This window comes from Trichomonas vaginalis, chromosome I (genome assembly GCF_026262505.1).
Source record: "Trichomonas vaginalis G3 chromosome I, whole genome shotgun sequence".
NCBI classification, from domain to species: domain Eukaryota; phylum Parabasalia; order Trichomonadida; family Trichomonadidae; genus Trichomonas; species Trichomonas vaginalis.
The window spans coordinates 15729810-15741697 of NC_067203.1; the positions used below are offsets into that span (position 1 = coordinate 15729810).

Consider the following 11888-nt stretch of genomic DNA (forward strand, 5'->3'; position numbering starts at 1 on the left):
AGGTTTACGAAAGCTTCACAGTCATCATATGAAAAAGATTGAAGATCATGAATTATAAGATAAGTTGGATTTTTCGCAATGTTTGTAACACAATTTCAAGAAATATATTTATTTAAATTTTATTTCCTTATTCTAACAAAATAAAACACAAATAAAAAAATTTAATTCAATTTCAATCCAACCTTGGCTCTCATTTCTTCAACAGACAGTGGCTTAGAGACACCAGAGAGAAGATCCTTTTCAGAGCCATTTCTTGCATCTGCACCAACGTCAAATACCTTAGATGCGTTTGGAATAAGAATACTTCTTTGAGAAGTAATTCTCTTGTCTCCACCAGATGAAAACTCTCGTGAGTCGACAGATATAGATGCAGTCTTAGAAAGAACCTCATCCATGAATTCTGCAAGCTTATTTTCTATCTGTGTTAAGCAAAACATAGCATTAAGAGGTGTTACATGCTTCTTTTCATCAGGAGAGTTATCCCATGGCAAGTCAAGCTCTTTATAAAGATCTTCAAGGCCATCATAAACACTTTTGATGCTTTTATCGTTTGAATCTTTAACATCACTGAGTTCTGCAATTTGTTTTTCCGTTTTTTCCATGTTCTCTGCCAATACTTTGAGCTTTGCATTTTGTTGTTCATCTGTTAATTCGACATTCGCGTCAAGTTCTCCGGATCTTTGGGTTAAAGCATCGATTTCGTCAATAATGCTGGATTTTTCAGCACCACGCTGAACAACAAAGTTAAACAATGAATAATTTTCAGTTTCTAAATCAGATAACTTATTAAATAATTCATCTAACTTTTGGCATTTGTTTTCTGTAATGATTTGGTTGACTAATGCAGATCTTGTATCTATTTCTTTCTGTAATTCTTCTTGTTGGTCTGTTTGATTAGTGCTTTGGCTTGAAAGTGAAGGAATTGGTTGTTGTTCGGTATGTGGATGCATTGCAAGAAGACTTTGACCTTCAATCATTTGATTTAAGCGATTTAATTCGGCTTCATCTTCTGCCTGGTCTTGTTTTTCTTCCTTTTGAAGAATAACTAAGTCGATTTTCTTTTGATCACGTATTGTGTAAGATTTATTAGATTGGTCAATCAAAGAAGCAATGTTGTCAGCATTGCGTGTTTGCTCCTTATCTAATATGCCGTAAACTTCATCGAAATTGCGTCTTTCTTGCAATAATTCGTCAATCTGTGTTCGTGATGCTTCTAATTTCTGAAGTTGTTTGTTATATGCATTAAGAGCTTGATCAAGTCTATTTTCGACTGTATGAACTTTAAATTGAATGTTTTCGTTTTCTTTAGCTTGTGCAAACATTCCACCTGCTTTCGATCGTGCTTTAGATACTTGTTCTTCCAATCTGCGTCTTTTATCATCTTCTGCTTTAAAATCAGCTTGTAAAATTCCTAATTTATTCGTTAAGTTTTTCTTTTTAGCTACAAGGTTTTGCCTTTCTTCACTTGACTTATAAGCTAGTATTGTCTTCTCATATCCTTCAATTTCCTCTTCATATTTTTGGATTTGCATTTTAATCGTATCATTCGCTTGTTTTTGCTTATCAATTGCTCTCTGTTGCTTTCTAACTGTATTAAGAATTTCATCTTGAGGGAATTTCATCATCCGCAATTTATTGCGGAGTTCTTTTACCTCCTGAGGATTTTCCATTAGAATTTGTACGTTTACTTGTCACTTTTCATATTCAATATTGATGTATTTCATATAAAATCTTTTATGTTAACATACATGGAAATATTTCCGAAATTTGAAAATTGAAAAGTGATGAATTTTAGAATTTAGCAAAGATTTTTGTGATCCATTGTCGTTATAAAATTCAATGGATCCAAACGAAATGTTCATAGTGACGATGCAGCTACACGTATTTGGCATCAATATTATTTACCCAGCCCTCCACCAGTTATTCAAGGTGAAAATCAGAATGTTACTGCAACAGCTGACCAATGCTTCGCTTACATCTGTAAATTTGTAAACCTTACTGATAGAGCAGTCAATTTTATAGAGGCTCACTGTTATTCCATTTTACTTTGCGATAACATATTTTATAAAGGCCCAGGCACAATTTATCTATCTGGTATTGGCGCAAAAATTGTTATTGATAAATTCTGTTCTTTTGAGAGCAAAACTTCAACAGACGGTCATTTTACTAATTTCCAATGCTACAACAGTACAATCCTCCAAGGAACAATATCTAATGGAGAAAATCGCGATGATGAATATAGGATGATTTACATAAGAGGAGGTGATTCATCTCTTTCAAACACAAATATTACTAACTGCGTTTCACAATTGGATGCAGCTTTTATATATGTTGATATGGAATCAACAACAAAAGTCAAATTTTGTAATTTTGAAAAATTAGAATCAACTTCTTACGGTATCACTCATTTTGAAGCTACTGATGGAATAGTTGATAGATGTAATTATATAAATAATTCACTTGATGACCACCCAGGAAATGGAATAATTTTAATTGAACGCAAAAGACTAGACGTTTTATACTCATGTTTCCAAGATAATCTAAAAAATATAAATAAGTCTTTCTCTAAGCGGCTTGAATTATTGAGTTTACCTACACCTGACATTCCTATAATTCCAATCCCTAGAACATCTTTATTTTCTACCTGGGATGGAGAAATTTATATATTTAATTGCAGTATTGACGATTATTCGGAAGATTCACGATATGGATTTATAGCTACCTCAGAAATGCCAATAAAACCATTTTCTAATGACTTAAAGTTCATTGGAACAATTATATGTGAAGGCTCGTTTCTATTTGCACAAAATAAAGACAAAAAAGACTCAATTTATAAAAATATTAAAACTTTATCATTCATTAACTTTTTTATTAAAACCTTTAAATAAAAATAACTCTTTAAGTTTGGATCAAGATTTTTCCATTTTGAATTCAAAATACCTGTTGATCATATTTCATCATTAAAAAACAATAAATCACTTTTAAAATAATATCATTTAATACAACAATAAAAATAAAAATAAAATCTATATCTATAAATAAAGAGTTAGAACCAAGGAATGGCTGTATCAGGCTGCAGGGATTCATCCTTTGCCCTTTCGATCAAATCCTTCAGCTGGTTGATCCAGTCCAAGCAGTCCTCAGATGTAACAGCGACTCCTGTTGGAGGAGAGATTGCGATCAGCTTCTCTTCAATTGTCAATCTCCTTGCGTAAATTGTCAGAGAAGGGTTTTCCATCCACTTGTTTTCGTCGTCGAAAACCAAGTGTTCGAAGAGGGCTCTAGAAAGTTCAAACTGGCACATCATTGAATAAGCAGCTGCAGTGAAATTGATCATGAAAACTCCTTCGAAATTAGGTCCCATGAATGTCATGATGTTTGGTGATAATCTGAATGGAGAACCGCATTCATTCTTGTAGAAACTCAATGGAGACAAAACAATTTTGTTCTCATGAATCATCAAGTTCTGTAAATCAGTGTAAGGAAGAGAAAAGATCGTGGAAACTAAGCAACTTCCTGAGAAGCTTGCTGCACTATCCCTCTTGGCTAACAGATAGTCGTGTTTGTTGAATTTCCTCTGATAATACCTTTGCAAAATTGTTGAATCAATGTCACTTTTATTTGTCAAATTTTGCAAAATATCTTTTTGACTTGCCATCAACAGAGAGGACAAAGAATTGACATCTCCTGCGCACAAACTAACTTGTGCTTGTCCTAAAGATATAATCTGAGGAACAGGCAACTTAATCATCCTCTTGTGAGTCGCGTAACAATGATTGAAAATTGAATCAATCACTGTCAAAACCGTCGAACTTACAGCGAATTTTATTCCTGGTTCCGACCAAACCAACAAATTTCCTTTTTCAGATGATTCCGTTATGCAGCCAATTGTAATTAAATTGTCGCTTAACGGTGTTACATCATTAAGTTTCAAGCAGAAGATTGTTTGTTGGAAAGGAGAGTTGTTTGGCAACGGGAATATCGTGTTCAAATTCGAAACAATTTCGTTGATATTTGTATTCGTTGTTTCTGAAGAATTCGGTTTTCCTGTGACACTTTCGATGATTTCATCGATTTCCTTTTGGTTTTTGAGCTTTTCTTTGCAGATCATATCCAAATCTAGTGTTTCTTTATCAGTCACAAGTATTTCATCATATAATTTCCTTAATTCCGAATCATCTTTCTTCATTTCACTTTTGACTTTTCTATAAAATTTCTTTTCCATCAAGAACTGCAAAAACTTCTGTAAATAATGTTGTCTCAATGCCATTATTATATCATTTTCTGTTAAATCGTTTATGTTCTTTATAATGGCATTCAACAGATGTGTCTCCGAAATCCTCAAGTAAATATTAGAAATGATTTTCGCAACTTCAGAATTTTCAGAAGAAACAGCAGCGATGTAAGAAATCTGTGGATATTTCGAAATCATTGGCTGGAAAGCTTTGATGAACCATGGGAATTCAGCCAAACAGAACAATCCTTGTAAGAAACTAAGCCAGTTTTCAGCATTTTTAAGCTGTGAAATCTTAGAACATAAATCAGAAACGTCCAAATTCAATTTCTTATCGTAAACGGCAATTTTGAGAAGAGTTATCAATCTTGCGACTGATTCTGTTCTTATGAAATTGGTTGATTCCATTTCGAGTATTCTCAGGTAAGCTCCCGATGTTATCTTGAAGACAGTCTCATTTGGTTGCAGACAGAAAATTTGGAATGTCAAAGGAGCGAAACGGGATAATTCGTTCATTTGCAAACCTCTTTTTTCTATTCTCATGGTTATTTCATTGACGTGTTGAGTAATTTGGGAATGACTTACAGCAATCAATCCTCTGTTCGTGTATCCGCAGATGCTCTTGAACAAAGAGTTCATTGTTGAAGAAACAACTAAAATTGGCTCTTCGTTTTCTTCAATCTGAGGGAATTGGCTCAAATTTGTTTCATTTGTTTGTCTTTCCAATCTGATCAATGATGAAAACATGACAGGATTAATTGCCCTGACAAAGCCTTCATCGAATAGATTGATTGATTTGTAGGAATCAATGACAGATGCTAAAATTAATGTTGATGATTCCAAACAAATCAATCTTTCTAATTCTGGCGAAGAAATGACTTTCTTCTGTTTAAATATGTTTGCAATCGAATGTTGAACTATTGCAATGTCTTTCCTTTGCTTCTTTATTGTGTTCGGATTGAAATTCTCAAAAAGATTTTGTATTTCTTCTGAAATTTTGTCAGGAGATTCCTTAAGTGAAGTCATCGGTTTAATAACGGTTTTTATCGGCAATATTTGGTCGAATGAAGAATTGAAGTGGTCATTGACAATTCTCATGTTGAAATCTTGCAGTTTCTCAGGGAAATCTTGGTACAAAACTGAAGCGGCTTTGTATTGGTTCAAAAGTGACATGGCGGTTGCGGCGGTTTGTTCAGGTGACATGAGGTAAAGATTTCTAGCGAATTCGTAATCAGCCAAGTTATCGAAATGGATTGTTCTTATGTCAAAACCTTCATTTCCGCAAATTTGTTGGTAAATTTCAACAGAATTTGTTGTTTCCAAACAATGGATCAAAATGTTTTGTTCCAAATTCATGTTGCAATTACTTAATGCGTACATGATTGCTTTGGTTATTATCTTCATGGATCCATGTCGCATTGCATTAACCAAGAAATCAACAACCAAAGAAACATTTCCTTTTTCAAGTGTTTTTGTGAAAATGAACTGAAGAGTTTCGTCTAAAATCGATTTCAATGAATCAGGGAACATCTGCAAATGCCACCAGATCTTGCTCTCATGGGACATAATAATAGTAACAATGATAGAAATCCTTTGATCTCCCCATATATTTATTGGACAATTTTGAATTAAATATGTCACTTTTTCATCAATTTCTGATGGCAATAATTTGTCAAATTTTGAAATTGCTTTCAATCTCAAATGAGCTGTTGTATTCTGAATTGTCATCAACAGAATTGTTAACAGCAAAGGAGTCAAAAATAGACCAAATTTATCATTCAATTCTATCAAGTAATCAATGATATCCAAAATCCTTTCCGCGTCAGAAAAATGTTCAAATTTTGATTTGACCAAACTCATACATAGATATTTTTTGATTTCTATGTTGATTTCGGATGATTTCATCAAGTGAGGAAGATTGATAATGATTGCTTCAAACGCATCATGGTTAATCATTGCTTTTTCTATCAATTTGTTCGAATATTCTCTTTGTCTTTCTGGAACAACGATAGAAAGTGAAGTGACCAAAATATTAAATAATTTTGGATATTTGAGGTCTGTATTTTCCTTTAATAAATATAATTTATCCATTATTTGCATCAATAATTCAGCTTTGTCCAAATTTTGACAGAACTTTAAGAAATAATTCAAAAGAACGATAAATCGGTCAATTTTTGCAATATTTAACGACTTCATCATTTCGATCAAATTCGGGTAAAAAATGTAAGAAAATCTCTGGTTATATTCATCCATTCCGAACAAAGAAGACATCATGAAATCGATCAATTCCGTTTCATTGAAGTAATTCGCAACATCGAAGACATAAATCAACAAATTATCATAATACTCCAAAATTGTTTCGAAAAATATTAAATCAGGATTTGCCAAACTTGAGATCAATATGTAGAAAATTGATCTCGAGAATGATCTCTGTAAGAGAGAAGACAAAACTTGGTTAGGAATCCTTATCTTGTGTTTGATAATCATTTGCGAAAGAGAATAACAAAAATGTTCTGTATCTTTGAGATTTTCAAATAAATTCAACATTATTCTGTAAATCTCTGTCAAACTCGTGTAAATGTAGTATTCCTTGTTTGTTTCGTAAGTAACATTCAATAAATCAATGAAAGAAACAACTAAATAAATGGAATCATTGTCGAAATCATTGATTTTCTGGAGTTGTTCAGTAATTAACAAAATAAAATTAAATGGTAATAAATTCATCATTTTCGGACATTGGTTAAAGAAATAAACCATCGTTCTAATATCATTGATATTCCCAAGTTTCTCCATAACCATGTTTAAAACAAAAGGTGATAAATAATCGTCAAATTCAGAAATTTTTGTTTCTATATAAGACAAAATTTCGAAAGCGTATTTTCCTGTTGGAGGAGAGAATAATCTTTGATCGGCAAACATGACTTTTGATACTGATTTAAGTAAATCAATTTCAATGGTGTCACTTTTTACAAGTTCTTTGACCAATTTAAGTGTCAAAACCAAAATAACCGTCAAAGGAGTTTTAATATTTGCCAAAATCACACTTGACAACATCCATCTTCTGTCTTCATCTATTTCGAAGTGTTTGATCATGTATAATATAGAATCAAGGAAAATTCCATTGTCTACTGATTCCTTTTCCATCAATGAATCAAAGATGTTGTTAACTTCTTCTGTAGAAAAGTGACAATATTTGAGACAATTCTTAAAAATGAAAAGATTTTTGTCAGTTATTCCTTGGTCCATGCAAAAATGTGTTCCTATTTTATGTGATATACGTTCAGGAGTGTTGATTAAAAATGTCTCAACGTATTTCCCAAAAATAAACGAATTTCTTATAAACGTGACACCAAAAATTTTGACAAAATCGATTACATCATTAAAATTCTTTTCATTGTCTATATCCTGGTTTGCCAAAATCTTCAAGTGCATGGCAGCAATTGCTGTGGCTTTCTCTTCATCACCTGCATTGATATCGTCTTTTTTCATTGAAACATGTTCGAAAATTTTTCTGACGGTTTGTATCAAAATATCATCGTAACAAGAAACAGGTTGTTTCAATAGATCGTGGAGCACTGTTATGTATTTGGCTGCGAAATTGACGTTGCCACCAATATCAGCGCAGAAGTACTTAATGTACTTTTTAGAGGGATCAGAAGTCAAAAGTTGACTTAAAAGGTGTATACAAGAGAGATCTTCTGAGAAATAGGAATCTCTGAAGATTTGTATAGCTTGGTCTGCATAAAGAGAAAGGAATTTCTTAACGTGGTCGAGGATTAACAGTTTAAATGGAATTTCTCCGTGATTTAACAATGTTACTGTTGCTCTAATGAAAGAAAGGATGTTTTCTACACCACTGTCTTTGTCTAGTAACACTGCGCGAAGATCATTTCGTTCAGAAAACTTCTTTATGCATAAAAATTTGAGAATTCCATCTAAATTTGCTAAAAGTGTCATTACTCTTGAATCGGGAAGTCTGGAGATCTTGCAATAGACTTGAAGGAATCTGAGGAAGACACGGGAAGTGACGTTATGGAACATAAATCTGGAAATTCTCATATACAAGATCATTCTTTCTGGTTGTGTGGTATAGAACTGGATTACGGATTCTCTGGTCGCTGAATACTCTGCTACTTGCTTTGCGAAGGTCGAACTTGACAAATCTCGAGTGGCCAATAAATATAATGTTTGTTTCGCGGTGAGAGTGACCATCTTCCATCTGGTTGTCAATGACTTCAGCAGGAATGAGCAAAGGAGCTTCGAAAGAGGGCTATCGTCTACGAAATTCTTGTGAATATCAGGTTGAGCGAGTAATGCGTACAACAAGTAGCCTCTTGCAGCGAGATATTCCAATGCCAAGGACTGGTCCTCTCTGTACGAGAAGAGTGCTTGGATAGTTCTTTGTAATGTTGGAGTATATTGTGGTTTTCCAGTAATTCCGCATATCATTGCACATGATAATTGTTGCAATGCATAAATTAATTCGCCTTTCGTCTCTATCTCGTCATACGAATTTAATTGTATGGGCGTGCAGATTTTTTTCAAACCGTTAATTATCGCGAATCTCGATGGACACGAATTTCTTCCTAAGTAGTCGAAGACATCCTGAACGAATCGGACTTTGGCTTTCTGGGGGAATTCCTTGGAGAAGTTCTCAAGAGTCTTCTCTATGATGTTTGAGCGCTCTGCATCAAGGGAACTCGCTTTTTCATTCACTTTAATTACAATCATCGCTTGAGGGATAGTGAATGCGGATGGTATGATACTGGCAATGACACTTAGACCAATCAGCAATGCTGCATTCATCTCAGGTGGCTTGAAATAGATTAACATATCTGAGATAATTTTCGTAATATCCGAAACTTCGACGTGTTCTTTGATTTCGGAGATGAAATAGCGGGCAGATTTGATGATCTCTTTACCGACAAATGAGGATGAGGCGGTTCCCGCTTGGAAAAGACAAAATAAGAAATCAGAATTTTTCGATTCATAGTAAATACTAATGAATTTATCTACGAACTTCTGGATTTCTTGCGAGAGGAAGCTGTACAACTTCTTGAAACTCGTAAGGAAGAATAAATGGAGGATTAAAGAGAAAATTACCTTATTATCGAGTTTTCCTTCTCTCTGGATGATCTGAATGGAGTATTCTATTAGAATAGCGATCAAACTGTAGATATCATAGGCTGTTTCCTCATTTGGAGGACGATTTATGAAAATATCTGCGAGCATCAGCGGAATATTGAAGTTTATACCATCTACGATCCATACAGGATGCTCAATGAGTGGTTCTGGCTGGATAATAAACGATGCAAGTGCAGGAATCGCTCTAGTTAAGTTTAATCTCGTTTCTTCTGTCAATAAATGGGATTTTTGGATCATCTGGTGGAATAGATACGAAATCTGTGGTCTGGATCCGAAAGATCTAAGCTCTGGATCGCTGGAAGTGATTTTTATTATTAATTTGGCCGCTTCTTCGACGTGTTCTGGTTTTTCGGATCTCAAGGCTGTATCTATTAACGGAAACAGTTGGGAAATGCCAGCTGGAGACTTTTCTCCGGAAATAAGGTTATAAGCATGGAAAATGAGCTCGCATTGTGCGTCAGGTAGTACATCGTTCAAATAGGATGATTTGAAGCCATATTGGAGCTGTTCGTCCTCAATTATGTTGATTAAATTTTGGATATACTTAATACACTTTGTTACGCATTGATGGTTAGCTGCTTTCTTGATATTAATATATAAACAAGTGAGAATGAACTTTTTGTGGGCTGAAAGCATCAAATTGGAGCAATTTGATTTATTATACGAAATTGAACGGACCAAAAAGAGAATGTACGTTCCCCACTTGCTTATCTCGTCTTCAAACCTCGAAGCAATAAGGTTTCGTTTGCTGCAAGCCGTGTCAAACAGCCATTTAAATGAATATGAGAACAAAGTGGTAAAAAGTGGCCTTATTTGGTTTGCTTCGGATACATCCATGGCTTTGATCATCTTCAGAGCATCTTTAGTCAGTGAATTCTCACTGGCGTGTTCAAAGAAAATATTTCCGAAATTACTCGTAATTGTAGCGATGATTTGTGGAGATGCTGAATTCAGGATACGTGTTATATCCGAAATCGACTGGAAAACCGTGTTCGTGGCTGAAATAAACAAATCATTTTTCTTCCAAAGCGTCAGAACGAACTTTGCGTGTAAAACATTCAATATACTGGATATCCATGATGCAAAGAAGCTGGAAATATATGTGGTTGAAAATGTTTTGTACTCATTATTCGAATTAATGTAATGAATAATGAGAGGAAGTAGAGATTGTACGAAGAAAGATGCATTCCTGAATTTTCCAAGTAGTTTTATGAAGTTGTCGAGTTGTTTTCGATAGAATTTCTCTGCATCTTCTTCATTATTGAAAACTTTGAGCGTAACCTTAGTAAATATATCGGAATCGATTGAGTCAGGAGCTTCTTCCCAGTAATCTGCTGAAAATGGGAACTTTTGAGTTACGAAATCTGATTTTTTGCTTTCTTTAACAGTAGAACCGACCATTCTTCTAAATTTGCCACCAATGGCACCAATGAAGTTCTGGCTGTAGTTGAATAAGGTCAAAATCAAAGGCGGATTGTTGGTATTTATAATAATTTTTGAGAAATCATCGATTTTCAAGAATTTGTCGGTAGTATTGTGTATCATATGCAAGCAGTATGTCGAAATGAGGTTCTGTGCTGTGATATTGTTGTTCAAATTGAAGAATTTGACAAATAAATGCGGACTCTGGTTAAATTTGCATTCTACGTATTTCCAGTTTGTCATGACCTCTAATGATGTCGTAAATATGTTGACTAATGCCGATAAAATCTTGATATCAGTAGATTGAAAGAAATTCTGGTAAATTGAGAGGAATGGTTCGAAAAAGTATAGTAATAAGTCATTGTATGTCTGAGATGAAGCACTTATGACCTTCTCAAACGACTCTACAGCGGCAGATTGAAGTTCATTGTCTTTTGTTGATGATAAGTACTCAAAAGTGATAGTGTAAAGTGCAGACATGAATCTTACGAACGATGAAGTGATTTGATTCTTGTTAATTGCTTTAACAGCTTCGAATAACTTAAATACGACTTCTTTTACTGAGTTATCGGATATTAATGATTGAATAAGCTTAGTAACGCCATTTAATGATGTAAAATCGGTCTTTGAATAGTATGATTTGATGGTTTGGGGAAATGGGTTCTTTATCAATGAATTCATGTATCCTATGACTATAGGCTTGACATCTGTTGAGTTTTGCGTTTGTTTCAGACCGTTTAATATCATTCCTGCAACTGAAACAGGTGTCTTTTCGTTAAGCAAAGACTTTAGGTAATTAAAATCAGGGCGAAGTACTATGATAAGGGCAATGTATGATAATATGATTGGATTTGGCTCCCCTGATTTAAGTGAGTTAAGATTTTCTTGTATTAATTTGACAATCTCTTCAAGGAAACGCCTTTTACTTTCTTCATTAGTAGAGACTGACTGCTCATGAAGCTCCTTGATATGAGCATTACTTTCACTTATTCTACTATTAGGTTTAAAAAGAGTTTCAACATGCATCGAGATTTTTTTTCTGAGAAGTACGAAATTTCCGATATCTACGCCCTTTTTCGATTTTATC

General features: G+C 34.0%; 2 protein-coding genes across 2 annotated transcripts; both read right to left on the reverse strand.

The window, feature by feature from the left end:
* Positions 1-106: 106 nt before the first annotated feature.
* On the reverse strand, positions 107-1705 carry TVAGG3_0992910 (coiled-coil domain-containing protein 63 family; the record flags this gene model as incomplete). Its single annotated transcript, XM_001276910.1, has 1 exon — positions 162-1670. The coding sequence occupies one exon, from the start codon at positions 1668-1670 to the stop codon at positions 162-164; it is 1509 nt and encodes a 502-aa protein (XP_001276911.1).
* A 1333-nt stretch (positions 1706-3038) lies between these two features.
* On the reverse strand, positions 3039-11827 carry TVAGG3_0992920 (protein kinase-like (PK-like) family; the record flags this gene model as incomplete). Its single annotated transcript, XM_001276911.1, has 1 exon — positions 3047-11827. The coding sequence occupies one exon, from the start codon at positions 11825-11827 to the stop codon at positions 3047-3049; it is 8781 nt and encodes a 2926-aa protein (XP_001276912.1).
* Between the last annotated feature and the right edge of the window lie 61 nt (positions 11828-11888).